We start from the raw sequence: 21435 nt of genomic DNA on the forward strand, positions 1-21435 counted from the left end.
TTCTAACTTCAAGGCAATGGTTTTTATTTAACTTCAAAGGGACGTAATGTTTAGTAATTATTTTTATTTACTAGTATTATCCTCGCGTTTTTTAACATCTGTGTTTCTTATCGTTACTGCAGAAGACTATAGGAAACCTCATTTCAAGTCCTTTAATTTTGTCTTATAACCTTGCTTTAGTTGGAAAAGTTTGATTTATTTGGCTATGGCAAAACACGCTAGGGCTATCTGCCTAAGGTGAGAAATGCCTTCGTAAAAGGTCTTTCTAAGGAAATCTGGCTCGTATCCATATTACACATGGGGATAATTCGAAAACGTCCATGCAGCCAGCCTATTGATCTGGAATCAATTCCAGATCGAATTACCAATTTTAAGCGACTTTACCGCTTGGCCGCTGGTGGGCTAGTGAAAAAATAAAAAACAATCTATAAAACGTTTCTGTCATTTGATTTGGGGTTGGTGATTTTGTAACACTAAAAGTTTTTAATGATTTTGTATTTGAGTCTTTCTTCGTAATTTGAGTGTCATTTGTTGAACGTTTGGTTTTAATAAGCTGCTATAATGAGCTAAATTATATTCTTTGTTATATTCATATTAACAATTTCTGCTTTTAACTATAGGAAGGATACACGGGTGGTTAGGTTTCCTTTCACGCTGAATAAAATTATTCTAAATCTAAAATAAATATTGACTTGCAGATGGTAAATAAAGGTGCAAAATTTTTATGAAATAATTTAATAAAAAACGCATTTTTTAATTGCTGTTTTCATCAGTAAGTAAAATATCAAATAAATGCACCAGAGAAAACTTAACTTTTAAAAAGTAAAGGACTGTATTTGTAATGGTAGACTGCATTAGCAAAGTACCTTGTATCTACAATTAAAAAAGCCTTTTATGTACTTTTACAAGAGCTAAGGAATTAATTTACTAACTGAGCTGATCCTTATTATTGTAGTAATAATTATACTTAATTGCGATTATTTTTATAACTGCGTTTTTTATATTCTTAGCTAATTAAGTAACCCAAAAATAGCTAGCGATTAAACTATTTAATAGTTTGAATTCTTTTACTGGTGTATTTGTGTATTGCCTTGTAGAAAAAATATTTTAAAATTAGTTGACTACAGTGTGTTATAAATATATTTAATTATTTATTATTTACAAATAAAAAGAAGGGCTTAATGTCGATATTATAAATGTAACTTTGTCAAAAACAAGTGGTAAAATCTACATTCAGTTATTTTTGGTATTAAGATTTGTAATACTAATTTTATAAGTATTACAATAATAATTGCATTCCATAAATTAAGGTAGTAAATTCTTCGCGACGCAAATTTCCGCTTTAATGTCGCGACTTCTAATATTTCGTTGTTATCAGATTTTTCCGCAAATGTTGGATAAATCCTTGATTTTCAGATCTTTCCTGGTGTTTTTTTTAATTTCCATTATTATTCTTAATATTCCACATAAAAATACATTGCAAAGTAATCCTCTTCCAAAACTAAACTCGACCTTTTCAATTATTCTAAGATTTGCTAGACTTTTGGAATACGAGAAGATGTCGTTTCTTGAAGTTGCATAAAGTAAACCTCCATTATCTATCAGTGGCGACAAAATGTTTCATAGCCAAGTATTATTTTTCTAGTGCTCTTTCTAATGCTGTATTTTCTTCTCCATTTTGCTGGAGGAATGAATAAGATCCCATTATGGAAGCTTATTCATTCCTCCAGCAAAATGGAGGGAATGTGCAACTGAAAATATAATGTATAAAAATACGCGCCAATTAAATAGTCATCTTGATGTAGTATAAAGACATTGAGTATGTTTTTAATATTTTATGGTTTTTTAAATGTAAATTTCAGTTTTAAAATCAAGCAGTGTGTATAATATTTATTTAATTACGCACTATTAAATCGTATTACTGCGTTATTATTTGTGCTTTGATAAGGCTTTTTTCCCCTTTCTCTCCTCCCCTCCCGTTTTGGTGTTTATATGAATCCATGAATTTTTTCCTAGGAATTTTTAGAGTACACTCCAAACCTCGAAAGTGCCGCAAGTTTTTAATATTGTAGCGAAAATTGCTCTTTTCGACCGAGCTCCTCATAGCTTAGCGGAAAAGATGCAGGATTCGAAACCTGAAGGTCCCGGTTTCGAAACCCATCAACGGCAAGATCCCTGATAATTGGTTTTATGTAAATTTCCTTCTGGTTAATATTATCTTATTTATGTAAATTTTCTTCTTATTCTTCCAGAACATTATAAGGTTCTGGAAGAATAACATTATAAGGTTCTGGAAGCTGGTATTCCAGCATGTTCACCAGCTGTATATAAGTAGTTCTTCATTCAGTTCGAATAATAAAAAGGTCTTAAGTTTAGACTTGAGTACTTGCCTGTTCATTTGTACGATCCTTTCAACTACGCGACAATATTTACGCCGTGATCGCAAAACGAATTTTGCTTTTTCCTTTCCTGCGACAAAGTTATTGCCTTACCTGTAGTTGATTTTCTTCCAAGAAAAGCAAGTTTACGATTATCCATTTCAATAGATGTGTTTAATGTAAGAACGTATTAAAGCGTTTTCTTTTTTTTTTTTTTAATAAAAAGTTACTTTTGTAGTAATTTTGCAGGTTTACATTCAAGGCATGTTAAAATATATATATTTGGGAAAATCCTTTTAGGTTTGAAGTTGTTTTCTCAGCATATAGCAGTGCTCCGCGAAGTAACATATTTTACAGGTGAACTGTATTCTTCATTGTAATGACGATTTACTCTCGAAGTTTTATAATGACCTAATGACTCTAAATACATAAAAAATTTCCTCCTTCTCCCTTTAAAATATCATCTGTCTAAAAGTGGTGTTTATTCTTAGTTATGCAGCTTAAGATTTAAAGAATGTATTAAAACAGTTTTGTTGTCACTTATGTACTCGTATTAATTAACTTTTTAAAAAAACATTTTATCTGTTTTTACTTCAAGGTACGTTATTTTAATTATTTAATAATTTTCTTGTGAAACATCTTCAAACTTATATGTAAATCGAGGAATATTCGAGTTTTATTGGTCTGATATTTTTTCCTTGAATTCCAAAATGGTATTCTGAAATTTAAGGAAGGAAAAAAATAAAGACCATCAAAAAATAATAATAATAAATAAGCACGTTATATGCTGTCTTAATTGGCCATAGATATACCATGTGCAGCTGATTTCACATCATTTATCATATGATATAAATACCATTTCCTGCGTTCAGCAATGGCAGTGACGTGACATATTAAAATGCGTCATGCACAGAATTGTCTGAAAGTAGCGATTATGCATTACTTAGCAACAGTAAAAACAGTGGCCTTATCTTGCAACCAAGTGTCGCTTAACATTCTTGAATACGTGGGTTATAATAATTATAGGAATGCTGGAAGCTTATCATCTAATAAACAGTCATATTTTCTGTAAATGAAACCGAATCTTAAAACGAAATTTAAATCTGACAAGAGGATGTCATAAACTGTAATTATGACTGCATCTTATATTAGAATAAGAAGCTTATATGAATAAAACGCAATGTGTATCTTTAAAGAATGCGACATTATTATTTTGCATGTGAGTATGTGCTATGATAGCCTATTAATATTTTATAAAAGAAGAAAGTGTTTGAAGAAATGTGAAAAATATAAAATATTTTTAAATATATAAACTGCAGAATAAGTTTATTGATGCTTAATATTGTAATTCTCATTGTTACGATTTGCTGATGAAACATGTTTTTTATTTATTTAACATTTTTGGAGAAAGAATAAAAATTTTGCAAGTCTTTTTATTGTAACTGTCTTTTTAACAAAATGATTAAATTTTAACGTAAAAGATTGTCTAAGTAATATATTGAAATTATATACTTTTACCGTATCCCAAATCTTCCATTGTTTCATTCGATACGGCTAGATACATTTCTTTTGCTTTGTATTTCAATAACATACTATCTTCTGCTGTATAATTTACACATAGAAATTTATACGGTTATTAAAGAAATATTTTTCCTTATGCTTAGAAAAATAAACGAATAAAAGAACCGTCATCATCAGTGCAATTTATTAATTAAATTTTTAATAATACTCATGAGCAGACTTAAGAGAATTTACACAGTCTTTCGAAATTCTGAAACACTAATGGTATCTGTAAAGCTCGTAATGCCAGATGACCAAATCCACCTTAATATATGGAACTAAAAATCACTCTAATATGGAATATGGCCCTAGCTCACAGTCAGACAGGTCGCGCAGCGTGACTTCATACTAGACAGGAGGCAGATGAGAAATCTTTGTGGCAGTGGATCCCACTCCTGCAGCAAGGCAGTTTTCAGTTCCGGGATGATTCTCGAAGGGGGATGGTGAGATGAAATTGTCCTCCCAAGAGCGTCACGGACAGTTACGTTTCTGAATGCACACTTTAAAAATATATTTTTAAGTCAGATGAAGCATAAGTTTCATGTTAGCATTCGTAGAAATGCATAAATACGAAATTTGTACGTTACAAAATTAATTTTTATACCATCCCTTAAGTCTCCGTATTTGCGTCAGCCAAAAAGTGCTTTAAGTTTGTAGGTATATTTTAATTTTATAACAGTTATTTTAATTTAATTGTAGCTTTCTATCGATTCTTGTTTCAACTTAAAACTCCGTACCAGAATGAGTTTTTAGAGTCGCTTTGAATGCAAATGAGTAAGAAGTAATATGTTTGCCTTCGAGCAAAGTCTGTCTAGAAGCTGTTACTCTCGGCCGTATATTACGTGCCTTCTGATATTCTTCAGCTAGTTGAAATTAAAAGCCAGCTACGTTAGATTGTAATAGCTTCGACTAAGTCTCTTAGTTAGTTATAGTTAGTTCTCATTTTTTATTTTGATTTCAAGCTTGAGTGAAGGCTTTGTTGTAAGTCCGATTAAAGGGACAACTGTTTCATCTTATTGTGGTTGAAATAAAGGGTAAATAGAGTTTATGACCTCTGTTATTTGAACTCAGCGATAACTTGCTTGAACTCAGCGATAACTAAACTCAGCGATTTGAACTCAGCGATAACTAAACTCAGCGATTTGAACTCAGCGATAACTAAACTGCCTTGCTGCAGGAGTGGGATCCACTGCCACAAGGATTTCTCATCTGCCTCCTGTCTAGTATGAAGTCAAGCTGCGCGACCTGTCTGACTGTGAGCTAGGGCCATATTCCATATTAGAGTGATTTTTAGTTCCATATATTAAGGTGGATTTGGTCACTCTGGCAATACGAGCTTTACAGATAATCATACGTGCATAAAGTGAATTTTGAATGGTACATCTCTTTTTCTGTTATACACGTATATTCATAACAAATTTCATTAAATTCCACCATTAGTGTTTCAGAATTTCGAAAGACTGTGTAAATTCTCTTAAGTCTGCTCATGAGTATTATAAAAAAGTTAACTAATAAAGTTTAATAGATTTCTCAACATTTACTTTAGTATAATAAGAGCGAGGAACTCTACAAGTTACGTTATATTGACAATCAATATAATCTAATAACTAATCTTGATTAGTTTTGCATATTATGAATCTTTTTTCTCTTAAAGCTATAAAGTAAGAAAAAACTTAGAGCTCTGTTTATAAAAATTAGAAAATAAATGTTCATAAAATTGTAAATTAGAGCTTTGTTCATAAAAGGCTATAAAAAATTTTAATTTCTTGCATTTCTTATTAAAGCATATCACACGTCTCAAGTTATCATAGTCTAAAAGCCTACAGCCTACCTTACTTGATTCATTTCTTAAACTAACTATGGCTATACAACCAGCCCCTTAAAAAGTATTAAATCCTATAAATGTTTTTCGAAAGACAGTTGCAGTGGCATTCTACTACTAATTGATATTTTGTTTCTGTGAGAGTTAATAAAACTTTAAACAAGAACTAAAATGCTGGAGCACATCATGTTTTAAGTTTACTAAACATTCTGTCAATATGAATACGTTTTTTAATTCTCTGTAATCCACTGCTTGATAGAATTATGTTTTCCTTCATATAAATTTATTCATTTTCTTGCAATATTTTTACCTTAGCACCGTTCCTCCTGGTACACATGGCACTGACAATATGCTGGACGATAATATCATGGCAAGCTTCGAAGATCACGGAGAAAATTATAAGATGGACGACATGGGTGGCAAAAGAGAGACTTCGAAGGAAAATTTGGCTAAAGTTTATTACCCCGCAGAGGTGATCGAAGGCGGCAGAATGCCAGACAATGCGCATCCCAGACATCTCAACGAGAACAACAACAACTATTACGCCAATAATAATGCCATCAAGGCCGACGAGGCGCCTCCGAATTCTAAATTGGAGGTAGCCAACTTTTATTCTTTTTATTTTTATTGCTGTCTTTCTATTTAAATCCATCCTTATCTATTTTATATCAGCAGAAAGCGAGTTTCCCTTTAATGAACTTGTGTCAAATTGTTTCTAACTCACGATCTTAAAGAAAATATCGTCTTGTGTTTTCTGTTAAAGAGCTTAGCCATGTAAACTATTTTCGTTGTAAATGGATTGCTAACAGAAGATAATATTTTGACAGCAAAGCTGCAAATCTTTGACAGTAAATAAATATGAAAAAAATCTTTTTATGCGAAAAATATTTTGCAAATTCCTACCTCGCGTTAAATTTTATTTCTTATTCAGATCTAAACTGCCAAAGCCAAATGGTACTTTAATATTCAGTTACTCAGCTTTTGTATATCTGCGCTTACTGAACGAAAGGGTATTAATCGATTCATCTCTTACCAGCTCTTAGTCATAGAGTTGCATTTTTGTTGTTAGTGAGCATAAACTGTGCTTTTTTTTATGTTGAACTTTTTCGTTATTTTATTAAAAGAATGCTAATAAAGGAAGCAAGGAAATTTTTAGGTGTTTAGATTGCACCATGATTAAACGGTAATGGTGTCATAGATCATCAAAAGTCATCTTCTGCATTTCCGATGCGACAAAAATTTAGAAAGGGACGTTAATTATATTGATGTATTGAAATATGTGATTATGCTTGATCAATTTATCGTATAAGTTCAGTTCGTTTCAGAAGCTTTCGAAGAACATTTTGACTTTCAAATTAAAGCGAAACCATGGCAGTTATTCTCGTAGACGACTGACCGGTTACTGAGAATATGTAGAAACATCGGTATTTGAATATCACCTATAGCTTTATTCTCAAAGCAATCCCTTTCAAAGTATGCAAATATCTTCTAATGAAGTACACAAAAATTCTCAAGGAGGATTTCGTGAACGGAATGTTAGGAAATATTACCCAATTTCAAAAACCACAAATCCAAGTTTATGGTTTCTGAAACTATGTAGTCTTTTTAAATGCTCAGTTTCTAAAGCCATCAACATTTAGACTATTTTATAAAAAAATAGTTCTGTCGTAAAAGTAAAATTCTCAAACGCGATAATATAATATGTGGGCTTCGCGAAAATTGAAAAGTCGAATATTCTTTCCTTTCAAATTATATAAAATTCCTTTATAGTTATGCCGTTAATATATTACCGTTGTAAATGATAATTTTGCATTGTAATGAAAACTAAACCCTGTTGTTTTGTCATTCAGATACTAAATTTTATGCAAACTAAAATATAAATAAAGTACTAAAACGTAAATAATAGTTTTATTCACACTACCAGTTTAACATTTTTAGTATTCCTTATATTTATTTCTTCGGTACTTGTGACCAATACATAGCTAAAAACACCACCCGTAGTTCGGTAACTCTAAAATCTGTTCCGGGTTCTTCCACAAAAATTATATATTTTTCTAATGTTCTCTTCATACCCGCCTGAGCTAAATGAGTATGGTATTGGTTCTTTTATTTCTTTCTATGTCAGCTTTGATCCTAAGACTGGTGGTGACGCGCAAACTTTATAACGCATGTGGAGAAAGGGGCAGAAAAATGGAGAATTAAGCTGCAACGTAGCGCTTATCGTAATTCGTATGGAGGTGAAGACAATCTATTTGATACCGTTATGAATACGATTATCAAAGAATAATTGCCAGAAATCAAAACACCAAATTCCATACTTAGTTCCCAGTTTATCGGCAAATACCAGGTAATCAAAGAGTATCATTTCTTCATATTTGTCTTAAAGCTTATAAGGTTCCTACCTAGACTTTACAGCTAAGTGTGCGGAACCTTTAGAACTGATAAACGAATAATCGCTTTAGTTCAGAAGAGAGACACGTAAACTTTTGAAGGGTTGATTACCCTTTATTGCTCAAAATAATGTTTTACAGATGGCCCTTTCTCAGGACGTACAGAACAGCCTCCAGTTGGGCTTAAACTCAAGAATACTAAGACATAAAACTTAACTAATACTTAACTAAAACGATATAGCCGAAGCTATCGAAATTCTACGTGAGTTGGCCCCTTAAATGCTAATTAAACGGCGAAGCTATCAAGGGCCTGAAATACGGCCGAGCATAGTAATAGCTTAGAGAGAGTGTAGCCAAACGGCAAACGCGCTGGTCAGAATCCCTGGCTCCCTAACAAAGTCAGAGGAACTTCGACTTTAAGTACTGCTCTTCCTTCATTTGCATTTAACTGCGATTCTAAAAACACACTATGGCAGGAAATTTGTAAGCTGAAATTAGAAGCGACAGGAAAGTAGCTTTAACTTAAAAGATAACTATTAACAACTTAGGATAAACCTTACAAGCTAAAGAATTTAGTGCTTAAACACGCGGTTTCTCACCAGACAATTCTGATATACTCGATTATTAGCATTCGATTAACGTTGGCCTTTTCTGTGTAAACATTAATTTGCAAACAGTAGGTAAAACATAATAGTACATTTAAAGATGAAGGCGCGTCATGAAATTCATGTTTATTGCCAAGATGCTGAAAAAAACCTGTTATACGTGCAGAGCTTATTACTTTCCTATTCAATATCGAATCTTCTTAACACAATTTCTTGACACAATGGTCTTCTGCTATTCAACTTTAAGTCAGCGTGGTTTAATTTACGCTAAAGGTGCATCAGTAAATATTGATGGAAAATTTTTTTCGTCAGACGATAACAAAATACAAAATTTTCCTTATAAGGTTTTATTTAGTTCAATTACGGTGTTTCACCTGTGGTTCGAATTTTGTTATCGATCTTTAACCTACTCCTGATGGTTTTTAAACCACTTCCGGGGCTATCGAGTTCAAATTTTGTACACACTACTTACCAATGACAATGCAGTGTGATGAAGTGTTTTCCCCTAAAAAAATTCGATTCAGAGTTTTTTATTTAATGTTTAAATGATTCTTTGCACATCTCTTCGCTTAACAAATGAACTAAGCGTACCAAAATTTTACATTGAAGACTTTTCATTGAAAAGACTTTTTCTCGCTGTACCATCGTATACAGCGAGAAAAAGTCTTTTCAATGAAAATTGTAACTTAATTTCTAAAATTTTGGAAATCACTCGATTTTTTTAAGATTGTTTATGATTTTAAAATTGCAGCATCTAAAAATGTATCGGATATAAAGTTTTGAAATTTTGACAGATTATTAAACAAACGTTTCGCCCTGTTTGGAAAAAAAATGACTAAGAAATGTTAATTGAGCAATATTTTATATTTAAAATATATATATATATATTGTTAACTAAAGCATATCGGAGGAGGAAAAAGAATTTTTTTAGAAAAATTGGCGTTTGAGTTTTCTATCTTGGCGCACTTAAAAGTGAATTAGCAATATTCGTTTTTTCATTTTAGCTTGTAGTAAAATGCTTGTTAAGTAACAATGTTATTATATCCAATTTCTGGAAGTGAATATTCAAAGCTATTTCTTCATTCTGTGAATGTCGTTCAGTTATTTTTCTTTGTTTCATAATTTTTAGCCCAAAGGTTGCCAAGAAAGGTTAATAATTTCGTTTTGGATTAATTTTATTTCACCTATTAATTTTGATTTCACTATAAACGGCGAATAACTTTTTAAATTGTTGTCAACAAATATTAGAACCCTGTATTATATTTAAAGAAATTAAATAATGAAGAATCTGCATAAATGTATGTATGTTTCTCGCATTGTGATGAAACAACGGTACATAGAGACAATGAATTTTGAATGACGTACATCTGCACCCGAATATGGGCATTTGGAAGCCAAATTTGGAATTTCTTTTATTATCTATTTCATATTTTGTAAAGTATTTATGAGTTTTTGATTAACAAACGGAACGATTTTAAAGCGATCAATGGCAACACTGTGCGAAAAAAAAAATTTTTATCTCTAGCGCGCTAGACTGTGTATCGGAAATTTTAAAAATATTAAAAATATGCTTTTAAATATATTTTTATATTGTAGTTGAATTGAATTTAATGGTTTAAGTGCGAGGAAGATGATATTTGATAAATAAAGGTAACACGCAAAACGTTAAAAAAACGCCTCTTTGGGCGTAATGTAAAATCTGAAAGCTTCCAGATTTTTGTTATTAATTTTATACTCACTGTGTTTAAAATCACTTTGACAAATAAACTTTTTTCCCGTTTATTCGAGTTTTCATCAATATGAAATGAAAGAAAATTATAGTATCGAAAGTGGTTAACCAAAAGACAAAATTATAATACAGTCAAAAGTCGTTAATTCGGACACCCATAATTCGGAATGATCTATAATCCGGACCTCAAAACTAAAAACTTTCTGCGCATGCGCCGCGTTGACACATGCGCATAGGCGTTTACGCGTGCGCGTAAGACCCTTTACGACTGCGCATATGAGTGTGCGCAAGTGCAGAATACGTTTTCGCGTGCGCGTTTTATTATAATGGACGTATAAGCTAAAATTATCTAATTATCTATTTCAGTTAATGTTGATGATTGCGTTGTTCCTTAATTTTCGAATTGGATCCGGCTTATTATTTTTTGCAGACTGTAAGAGCAATTTTATAAAAGTAAGCTTAAACTTTCGATTATATCAAATAGAATTTCCGATATATATTTGTTAATATGTAAAGGATCTAAAGCGAAAGTATGTTTTGAAATCCGAAATCTGTTTATCAATTTCACGCTGCTCGGCGGGGGGATCGCCGCGCGCCGGGCGCGTAATGAATTGGAAGTTGATCTGTCAACATTATCTTTATCTTCAGCGCAGATGTTTTTATTTTATTTGGCTTATAATTCCTTACCAAATGTAGTATTTCATCTCGATATGCTCCGTCTTTGATATGATTTAAAACAAGTTCCTCGTCATTATAATTCGCTTTCGATAGCGAAGAAAGTAACAGAGGTTATTGAAAACGAAAAAATTTCGATTGACAAATTAGTCGGTGTTCTCGACACAGCAATTATAGGACTTGAACAGCGTAACTTTGTAACTGAACAAGAAATTATGTCTGTTTAATAGAATTAAAGAGAAAGTATTATCACATGAAACGAAGCAAAACTTAAACAACTTACATTGAAAGAAATGTTTAATAAAGTAAACAAATAAATATTAAGCTTTTTCTTTTTGCAAATTTTGATACCCTTTAGATCATAATTGTTCTTTATTTCATAAATTACGGTTTCATATTTTTAATTTTAGAATTTCTGCATGCCATCTTACGAGATTTAAACTGATGATCTATAATCCGGAAAATTCGATAATCCGGAATCGCCGAAGTCCCGACGAGTCCGGATTAACGACTTTTGACTGTATAGACTATAATATTAAGTGATACATTTTATATCCAACTTATTTATGACTAGTTTAATAACCCTAATTATTTATCTTATAATTTACTGTTTGTGTTTTAATAATGACTAAAACTTTCGTCATTGATAACATGTAATTGGCACTAAAAAACTGAAACTAAAATACATTTTATAGGCTGTTTTTATAGAATAAGCTTTTATTTAAAATGGATATAATAATAAATGCACTAAATGCAGAAACATAATTTGGCATATAATATAATGGGAATAATATAGAATAAATAACACCATAGTACGCGTCGCTTATTAAACTCAATTCTGTTCCAAGCGTATTTGAGTCTATTAAGCGGATGAGTTCAGTAGACGACGATTTATGTACTGCAAACCTTGATATCAGTTTTTAACATTTTAAATAAAATAGAAGTAACCTTTTAAGTCAAAATGAATATTTAAAGTTTTTATAGCTACACAATACAATCGTATCCGGTGGCATTCAATAGGCAGATCAGATATAAGAATGTTGTTGCAAATACTTACCAAACACAGAAAGGATCTTAAAACAAGCGTTCTATGAAGCCTATATATTATAAATTAGAAGCTTTGGAGTGAATGTTATTGATTACGTTTAAAAATCGAAATCAGCGTAAATGTTGACACAACAAAGTTAACTCTTACATTAAACTTAAGGTAATATTAAGGCAGATTTTGGAATCAGCATTGTATTTCTTCATTAATATATATTTGCTCTGAATAGATTTGTGATACTTGAATACTTTTTTTTTCTTTTGCTTTTTAGCAAACCGTAATTTATTCGCCTAATTTTGCCTCTTACTGTTTCAAGAATTGGAACTTCTGCTGTAGTTATTTTTTATCAAGATTATTAATTTGATATGAAAATTTTGCACTGAAACTCTGTAACTTATTCTAAATTGAATTTAACGTGCTAAGAGGAAAACGTAATTGCTAAAGAAATTATTATCGGCTGTGCATCAAAATGTAAAAATTTAGCTTTTATTGGAGTTATTAACATTACATTACGATATATCATTTGGGGAAATCTGGAAATATTAACTAATGTTTATGCGTATTCTTCTTTTGAAATTCGCATCGGTAACGAAATTTTCATTGCTGTTTCGAAACTGAGTTGCCTGACTTCGAAAGGATGTTAATAATAATTATTAATTATGAATCCATAGTGGATTTTCAAGCATTACAAATATGTTTGTATTTAAAACGTTGAAAATTCGAAATTTTAACCGCCACTGGAAATTTTATGAACGTAAAAGTACTTAAAACTTCTAGTACTTGAAAATGATATATAAATCAATTTTAATTTAATTTCAGATTAGAAAGCTAAAACATTTTGTACGATATCCATATTTCCATTTATTTTCTTATGTGTTCCAATAGGTATACGTAATGATATAAATGCTTTTCACCTGCGGATTTGTTGAAATCATTTAAATAATAACATCTTCTCTCGGAGAACATGTCACATGTAGGAAATTTAACGTCGTTTAATAAAACACATTGTAGAATAAACATTATAAAAGGAATTTAATATTCATAAAGATGTAAAGTTTTGTTAAAAATGGAAAAGAATGTTAAAAAGGGAATGCTGTACTACTCGTATTATCTCCAAATTATGAAAAAAAAAAACCTCTCGACTCAGCAACACATAATGACTTCAAGAAAATCTTCATGTGTGTATTTAAGAACTTCATTAGTGCCGTAGTCTGTTAACTTTTTTATGGCGTCATAAGTAAGCTGCGCAAAAAAAGGGGGTGGGGGAGACAGTTCTAGCTCTCCCGTTTTACTGGCCGATTGACGAAATTCGAATTGCGTTTTTGATGTCTCGAAAGCGCGACTTAGGATATGTATTAGATTTATATATAGCATTGTTTTAGTGTAGGTATTTTGACACAAAATCGGAATTTTTCTGAAATGACATACCAATTTTTTTTCCATATTTCGATTCTACGACTCAAATAATGCCTAAATATTAAATTTTGTGAAATCTGGTGCGGAGAAATTAAAAAATTTATCATGGCACATTTTTTTCAGTTTGCACCAAGAATAATTCACTTGACGAGTTTCTTAATTTTTAGCAATCTATTTTCTTTTCCTTTTTTTCATTGTAGACGAGCAGAAAGAAGTCATCGTTCATACTTTAAAATAATTTTAAGTGTGTAAACCACACTTGGCGTTATTATCGCTTATAATAAATATGGCAAATTTCAAAACGCTTGAATAAAAACTTCGGATTTTTTGCAGGTATGCTTAGAAATACATCCGCTTTATGATGATGGTAAAATTTTTATAGATTTATAATTTATTTTTAAGATGATGGAAAAATTGTTTTCGAAAAACGTACAAAAATTATTTAAAAATACAAATTTAAAAAATAAATCATAAAAAATGGGCGAATTTTATTTGGAATCAAACAAAATTCCGAAATGTGGAAGAAAAAATCAAATAAATTTAATAAAAAATAGGTATTAATAAATGTATAGGCGGTTTGTGGGCAGGAGAACACAAAATAGTCTGGATGACCCTCCTCCCCACATTCACAGTTACCATTCTTAAGCCAAAGCGGCAGAGGTATGAAGGGAAGGGCCCATGATCAGTGAGGAAATACGTCATGTAATTGATATTAATTTGGATTGTTGTCTTGACCTTGGGAATGTGATTGTAAACACGTCTCTCTGTGGAGGCTTGATCCCAGCGTTCTTGCCATATTGTTAGGAGCTGATGGAATGTCCGACTCTTTAGGTCCGAGACTGGCCTAAGGGTCAGGACTTCTCGCAAAAGGGGATGAATCCTCTGCTTCCTTTGCGACAACATCTGCTCTCTCATTCCCTTCTATTCCCGTATGAGCGGGCACCCAGATGAGTGAGGGTCTTTGCAAAGTAGGCATGTAGGTTAGAATGTCTCTAATGCTGCTGACGATAGGGCTGCGAGAACGAATTTCAGCTATCGCAGCGAGGCTTGAGGCTGAGTCTGTGTAGATGATATTGGGCACTGTGGGATTATACTTCAGGTGAAGAAGAGTTGCTCTGATTGCTATGAGCTCCGCCTGAAAGACAGAGTTTACAGTAGTTAGGGGAGCCTTCTGCAGTACCGAAAGGCCCGGGTTCGAATCCCAGGGATGTATATATCTAAATAGTATATGTAGCGCAGAAACTCTGCTCGCGTGAGTTGGTGGAAGGGTGGGAGACCCTAGGGCTACTCTCCGGGCTGCTTTCCCTCAAAATTGGGGGGAAGTAGAAGTCCAACCTCCTTGAGGCTCTGGCAACCATTCTTCCATGAAATTCATGGACAAGATAGCAACAACATTAGCGTAGAAAATCGTAGAATATAAGTGTCCAAGAATCTCCCGTTGTAAAAAAAATTCTCGGAATCTAAGGAGTTGATATTCTTACTTTAATGTGTTTACTTTTATTTGATGTAGCGAAAGTTTTTATGTATTTTATTTTTCGTAACCTTGAGAGCAATATACACACTTCACTTTTTCTATACTTTTGTTCAGAAAATGGAAGTTGAAGAGGAGGACGAGGCAAAGGAGCATGTAAATGGAGCCGAGCCTGTGGAGGATCCTGCTAACCAGCAGGGAACGCCAGATACCGATCGCTGCAAAGATGTAGCCAAATTGTGCATCGCCGACCATCCATGCCTTTTCAAGGATGAGTCTGGATTCGGCAGCAGGGGAACAAGTCCCCGACCCAAAGAAGGAGATGGTGGGAGCAGTCGAGAAGTGTCCTATAGACATCCAGGTGCCAGTGAGGGGACGAAGCAGCAGCCATTATCCGTGCTGTCAGCTACAGAATCGAAGTTGCTGAGAGAACCGAGGGAGCACAGACATCGTCGGTACCATTCAGGATATAAATCCCGATATTCTAGGGATATTTCTATCACTCAGATGGCACTGGCTGAAGATGATAACATATCTGCCTTACAACAGGTTATTTCATTTATTATCCACTATTCTTGATTAAATAAGTAATTAATATTAGTCTGCACACAGGATGTTTCAAAATAAGTATCTGTTTTTGGCGTTATTAGACGTGTTTGTTAAAAAATATCGTACTGGCATAAGGATATATTCTTCTGATCCATCTATATGTGCATTTAAAAATGTTAGTTGTTTGTTGTTGCACGAAAAGTATTTGCTTAAATTGACAGATGCTTCTTATTGCTGTAGTGGTAATATATGAATGCGAATAATAATAAATAATAAATACAGATAATGCAGTTACAGATAATAACAAATAAATAATAAACAGCTAATATGGATAATATTAAGGTCGTACAGAAATGAATGACACAAATGCTGCCACAGAGCGGAATACAATTTATTAATCAAAAACTGATAGTACATCAGTTAGAAATAATCCCCGCCCATGTCAATACACTTCAGCCATCTGGCTAGGAAGTCCGAAGGTCTTTGGTAAACCAGTCTCTGGGGGTGTTGGTGCACCACCTATGGACAATTTCATGCAGTTCGGCAGAAGATTCAACATGTTGGCCCCTGACTGCGTCCTTCATCTTGTCAAGCAAGGCGTAGTCCGAGGACTTGGTTTGAAGTCCGAGGTCCACCCACCTTGCACACACATTTGTCATCTCCAAATCACCATGCACAATCGCCTGCAATGTTTCTTGCGCACGATCTATCTCTTCTTACATCTTGTTGAACGTTATGCGCCTGTTCATCATGATCAAATCCGAGAGGGCTGCCACATTTGCTGCTGTATGCGATGTTGTTGGTCGTCCCGCGCTGACACCTTTGGCTGTGGTCTCTACTCCACTGCTGAACTTGGACAACCAACGGTTTACGGTACGAATTGAGGGTGCTCTGTTCCAGCACACCGACACCATGCGATGATGGATCTCACCATCATGTGTCCCTTCCTTCCATAGGAACCACGCTGTCCAACGCTGAACGTGATAGTCACCATCCATCATTGCTGTCCACGCTCTCAATGGCGATGGCGAAAGGGACGGGCGCTGACTTATACCACTCGCTTGCGGCCAGCGCCATTTATGCATTCTGAGTAACTCACCCGCCCCCCTTATGTTTATTGCACTAGTTTTCTCTGTCGCATAGCTTAATAGTTTCGTTGTGAGAGCCGTTGTGTCAATCATTTCTGTACGATGCAACTAATAAATTTCTGAGAGTTTTCTTGGTGTATATTTTTATAAAAGAAAGAGCCCATTCTGTAGGGTGCGTTAATATATATGTATAATTTCTTATTAAATGCTTCATATGTTGCATGTCTTTGGTTGCCTACATCATTAACTCGGATGGTTCTCTCTAAAATTGTTGAATATCTGCTCTATTATATATATATATATATATATACAGTATGTGGATAGTTGTTAAGACTGAAAATAAATTTGTTTTTTAGCTCAAGAATAATTTTAAGATTAAGATTAATTAAGATTATATTATTAATTTCTGCCACAGGTCACAAAAGGTGGTGCAGCTGCTGTAACACTAGCATCCAAGTGGCAAGTCTCCTTCGATGACAGCGAAGAGACCGACAATGAAGTGGAAGCCAAAGACAACCTTACCTCCCCTGAACACCGCCCCGTCAATGCTCAAGAATCGCCCTCCAAAATATCTAGTTCTCATGCCGGTCACTTTTGGCCATCTTCTCCGGATCCTGTTCTCACAGTCCAGACTCATCCTGGAAACAAAGGGGCCCAAATGACATCTGTCAAAAAGAACTCTGCCTTTTTATCTGAGCAAAAAATGGATGTCACTGCAGTCAGAAACAGAATGTTCTGGAGGATGAAAAAACAGAAATGCATTAGGAGAGTTACCTCCCAGCCTATTAAATTAGCCAATGATCGTATCGCACCACTAATCGAAATAGAAGAAGGAGAAGGACGACATTCAGCCCGTGGCGTGTTGTTCCATGATGACATGACAACTTGCGGTCGTTCTTGGAGCTGTCCGGAGTTGTCTTTGGGCCTCTATTCCCTCCCTGGATCGCCGATGAAACACAGCGCATCTGAAGCCAATCTTCAAGATTTAGTCAGAAGTAGCGACAGAATTCTGGAGAAAAAGAACGTGCCTTCACGACGGCATTCTGCCGAAATTCATTCAAATGTTGAAATTTTAAAAGAAAATGATAAACGATGGTCTGTAGGGTCAACCTTTGAAAAAATAGCAAAAAAGATTCCTGAAAAGGACGTTGTTGAAATCAAAATTGATTCAAAATCTGTTGAAGATGCACATAATGAAGGCATCAAATCAGCACCTATCCCATCAAGTGTAAGACCTAAAGGAATCCTCAGGAAATCTGGTTCTGATCAACCTCTATCCCAAGCCAGTCATAAACAGGAAAATGAAAAAGTATTCAGCAACAAACTCATAGTTACAACAATTGAATGGGAAGCAAATGATAAGGTAGGAAATGTCGTCAAACATGAAGTGGAGAGTCCAACTTTAGAAAAACAGTCACCTGCTACTCCAGTAACGGAAATCACACGTCATCACTTAGATGAACCCTCCGTATATTTCGATGCCCCTCAGCCTAATGAAGAAGATTCTGATGATCCGCGAAGAGCTGGGAATGGAGAAGAAGAAGAGTACGACACACCGCCTAAAGATGACGCTCATTCGGCTAGTAACATATCAGAGACGAGATACGATGATGCACTTCAATTTCGTAAACGGTCGCCGACTCCTCCAAATCTGAGGGCTGTGAAATACTCTACGGCTATCCGCCGGAAACTAAAGGATGTTGATTTTCATGTTGCCGAAGCAGTGATTGAGGAAGACAAAGAAGGTGGCTCAACATCGGACTGTCCATCACCTCGCAGGCAAGATTCCGTGACTCAGACACATCCAGCCTCACAACAACCTTTTTCTCGTTCCGGTAGTGGTAGCGAGGACATTATGCGCTCAACCATCCCTATCCATATGATGGACACTTGCCGCGAGCCAACTCCAGAGACGGACTCTGACAGCTGGAGGGTGGCCAAAGGTGGATCAGAGGAGAGTATACGGCAGCCGTATCTGCTGAAATCCTATAATCGCAGACGACCGCGATCTATGGTAGAAGGCAACGCTAGATTTGTATGTCCTAGGGAGAATAATGGGAAGTACGGTGTGGACTTTGTATCTAAACCTTTGCGTACAGGAGAAAAAGTGATACAAAAGCCAGTGATGTCACAAATGTATACTATGCGAGGCGCAAAGCAAAGAACGCCTCCAGAGCTTCAGGATGGTGCCAGAGGTGGAATTCCGAGTTCAAGAAGCGCATCTAGCTCTCGAGAAGAATCAGAATATGTAGAGACCAATAACAAAATGCCGCTTACTCAGAAACGCAGTGACTTTTTTACGCGAAGTATAAGTTGGGACGCCAAGTTTCGCAAAGAGCGCTCCCCGAATTCCCGGAAACCCTCTGAGGACAAATATGTCCGCACGGATATGAACGATTGGAGGGGTCGACATTCCCGGAGGCGTCATCGGGCAGGTTTGTCTGGTGGCGGAGAATCCCGCATCCCAAGGCCTAAAGGTCGGCTGAAGGTAGCCGATTCAGAGGAACAACTGAGTAACGAGTTCCAGCAGCAGGATCAGAGATGTCCAGCTGTTAGGTCGTGTAGTGGCAAACAACAAAGCGAGTCGCGAGTGTTGTCTCCAGTGTCTTCGTCCCTTCCTACTCTTCAGAATGACTCGGGAGTCAAAGTGGTGCATCCAGAGTTTCACAGAAACTGCAAAAGTGAAGTTCTTATTCCTAGGTTCAAACCAGAAGGGGGTGCGGCTTACATGCAACCTAGGTAGGTAAGATCGCATTTCTTGTTTTTATTGAATTTATCTATTGGCTTGGTGGCCAAACAACGAGCACTTGGTAAATGTTTTTAATGAAAAAGTCAGCTTTCACGCCTGATTATTTTATGCAGTAAATTATTTCGCTGTGTTTTTACGGTTGCTACAACTAAGTATTGCATGTAAGGGAATTCTTAGGGAAATAAAGCACCATATAAATTAAGACGTTTATATTTTGTGCAAAATTCTATCGCTATTGTTCAAAAATGTTTTGTTATTTTCAAGTTATACTGAGCACTAGAAACAATTGAAAGATTATTTAATGTAATATTTTATGAAAACATAGTATTTTTAAAATATCATCGATGATTTACGTCAACTATATTAAACATTTTACGCTAGGATAGATTTTAAGAATAGGTTTGCTTTTAATTTATAAAACAAATGTTTTTTTTTTTTTTTTTTTTTTTTTTTTTTTTTTTTTTTTTATATATATATATCAAAGTCTTTAAGCCATTCTGTCAAATTTACAGTGGTGAAGCCCTTTAAATTTGCATTCTGCTATTGTCTGGAAGCTCTTTTTATCAGGCAAAAGTGTATTAGCAGAAGCATGTGGCAATTTAATAAGAAAAATGACTAAAACGAGTGACATTTATTTCGGTTTCTCCTGTTAACTTAAACAAACACCTTTAACTATGTATATGCCCCATCGATGTGTAACCAGACATATTTTTTATGTGTTCTTTGCAATGCAGGGTTATCAGGGCGGCCTTAAAGTAATGCTTTGATAATACGTTTAATTAATTCTTGTTTTGGGATTCACTTTTCTACATTCAGCGACTTAAAAACCTGTTGCGACTCCTGAAGTGTCTTATGACATTTTCCTTTGTAAAGGCCGTTTTTGAAAGATTTTATGTTTTTCTGTTATGTAAATGTTTTTTATACTGCATTTTGATAAAAAAAAAAAAAAAAAAAGTCCACGCTTCATGAACTGCAATTATATTTTCGTATTTTCCATCAGTCAGGTATATCTCATTAACCCTTTCCGGCACGCTACTTTTTAAAGTCGGAGTTTTGATTTAAAAAAAAAAAAAGTAGGCAGTCTAATTAGGCTTAGAGGAGTACACAAGTAGAATTTTGTGAATATAGCACTTATTGTTTTAATTCTGTCGGTATGCCCAAAGTGGGCACACTGATTGAATGTTTCAGCACTTCGAAAAGAGTGCTGACACGAGCATTGTTGTCAATGAACTGACCGATGAGATGCAGAGAAACAAAGGATACAGACTCTCAGTTATCCTAGATTATCGATGAGCCCGGTCTGGACACACCTGGGTTCGCCGTACGATTTTAGGCAAGATTAAATTTCAAGGTAAAAATTTAAAACTAATATAGAATAAGGATTAATATAGAATTAGCATACAGCGAAAACAATAACATAGAAATTTCTTTTCAAACAGTTCCTTTTATACACTAAAAAAAATCTAGAAGATTTCTTTCAAAAATGAGGATCTTAAAAAACTAAATATGGCTAAAATATATGGACTGATTCGTGTTGAGCTGCCATCTATTATAAATAAAGAAGGTTCAAAGTAACCTATAGTAACCTCTTTCATTCAATTTTTCTGTGCGTACAGAAGGAAATTTTTAGGTGTGTTCAGACCGGACACCCTGTGCCGCAAAGGGTTAAGGGACCTCTAGCTGTTTTTCTGCCCAAGCCAGCATTTTTCATTAAAATCTGAACGCCATGTTTTAAAGTTATTTCAAGGTCAAGATTTTGATGAATTATTTTCAATTTAATTAGTTAAGATATTCTTAATATCATTTATGTTTTCCTCTAATTCGGAACATTCTGTTTTTCTAAGAGCCATTTGATGCACTAAATACTCTTCTGTAATATTCGTTACATGTAGTGTTCTTAACCTTCTGTAAAGATACGATTTCGAAAACTTTTTAATTTGTCGATTTTTTTTTCAATT

At 34.3% G+C, this 21435-nt stretch overlaps 1 protein-coding gene across 10 annotated transcripts in view; it reads left to right on the plus strand.

Moving 5' to 3' along the window:
- LOC118187848 (uncharacterized) overlaps positions 1 to 21435 on the plus strand; it is a 323471-nt gene that overhangs the window by 273374 nt on the left and 28662 nt on the right. For 8 of the 10 annotated variants that reach the window (XM_085816945.1, XM_085816946.1, XM_035358126.2 and 5 more), the window contains 3 exons: positions 6076 to 6358; positions 15209 to 15640; positions 17144 to 19467. In XM_085816945.1, coding sequence (XP_085673071.1) covers positions 6076 to 6358; positions 15209 to 15640; positions 17144 to 19467 — 3039 coding nt within the window. Of the gene's footprint in view, positions 1 to 6075; positions 6359 to 15208; positions 15641 to 17143; positions 19472 to 21435 lie in introns of all 10 variants that reach the window. The other 2 variants (XM_035358129.2, XM_035358128.2) reach the window with 1 other exon arrangement.

The sequence above is a fragment of the Stegodyphus dumicola genome, chromosome 5 (assembly GCF_044657685.1).
Source record: "Stegodyphus dumicola isolate Sdum_Otavi_A_Nest chromosome 5, ASM4465768v1".
NCBI classification, from domain to species: Eukaryota; Metazoa; Arthropoda; class Arachnida; order Araneae; family Eresidae; genus Stegodyphus; species Stegodyphus dumicola.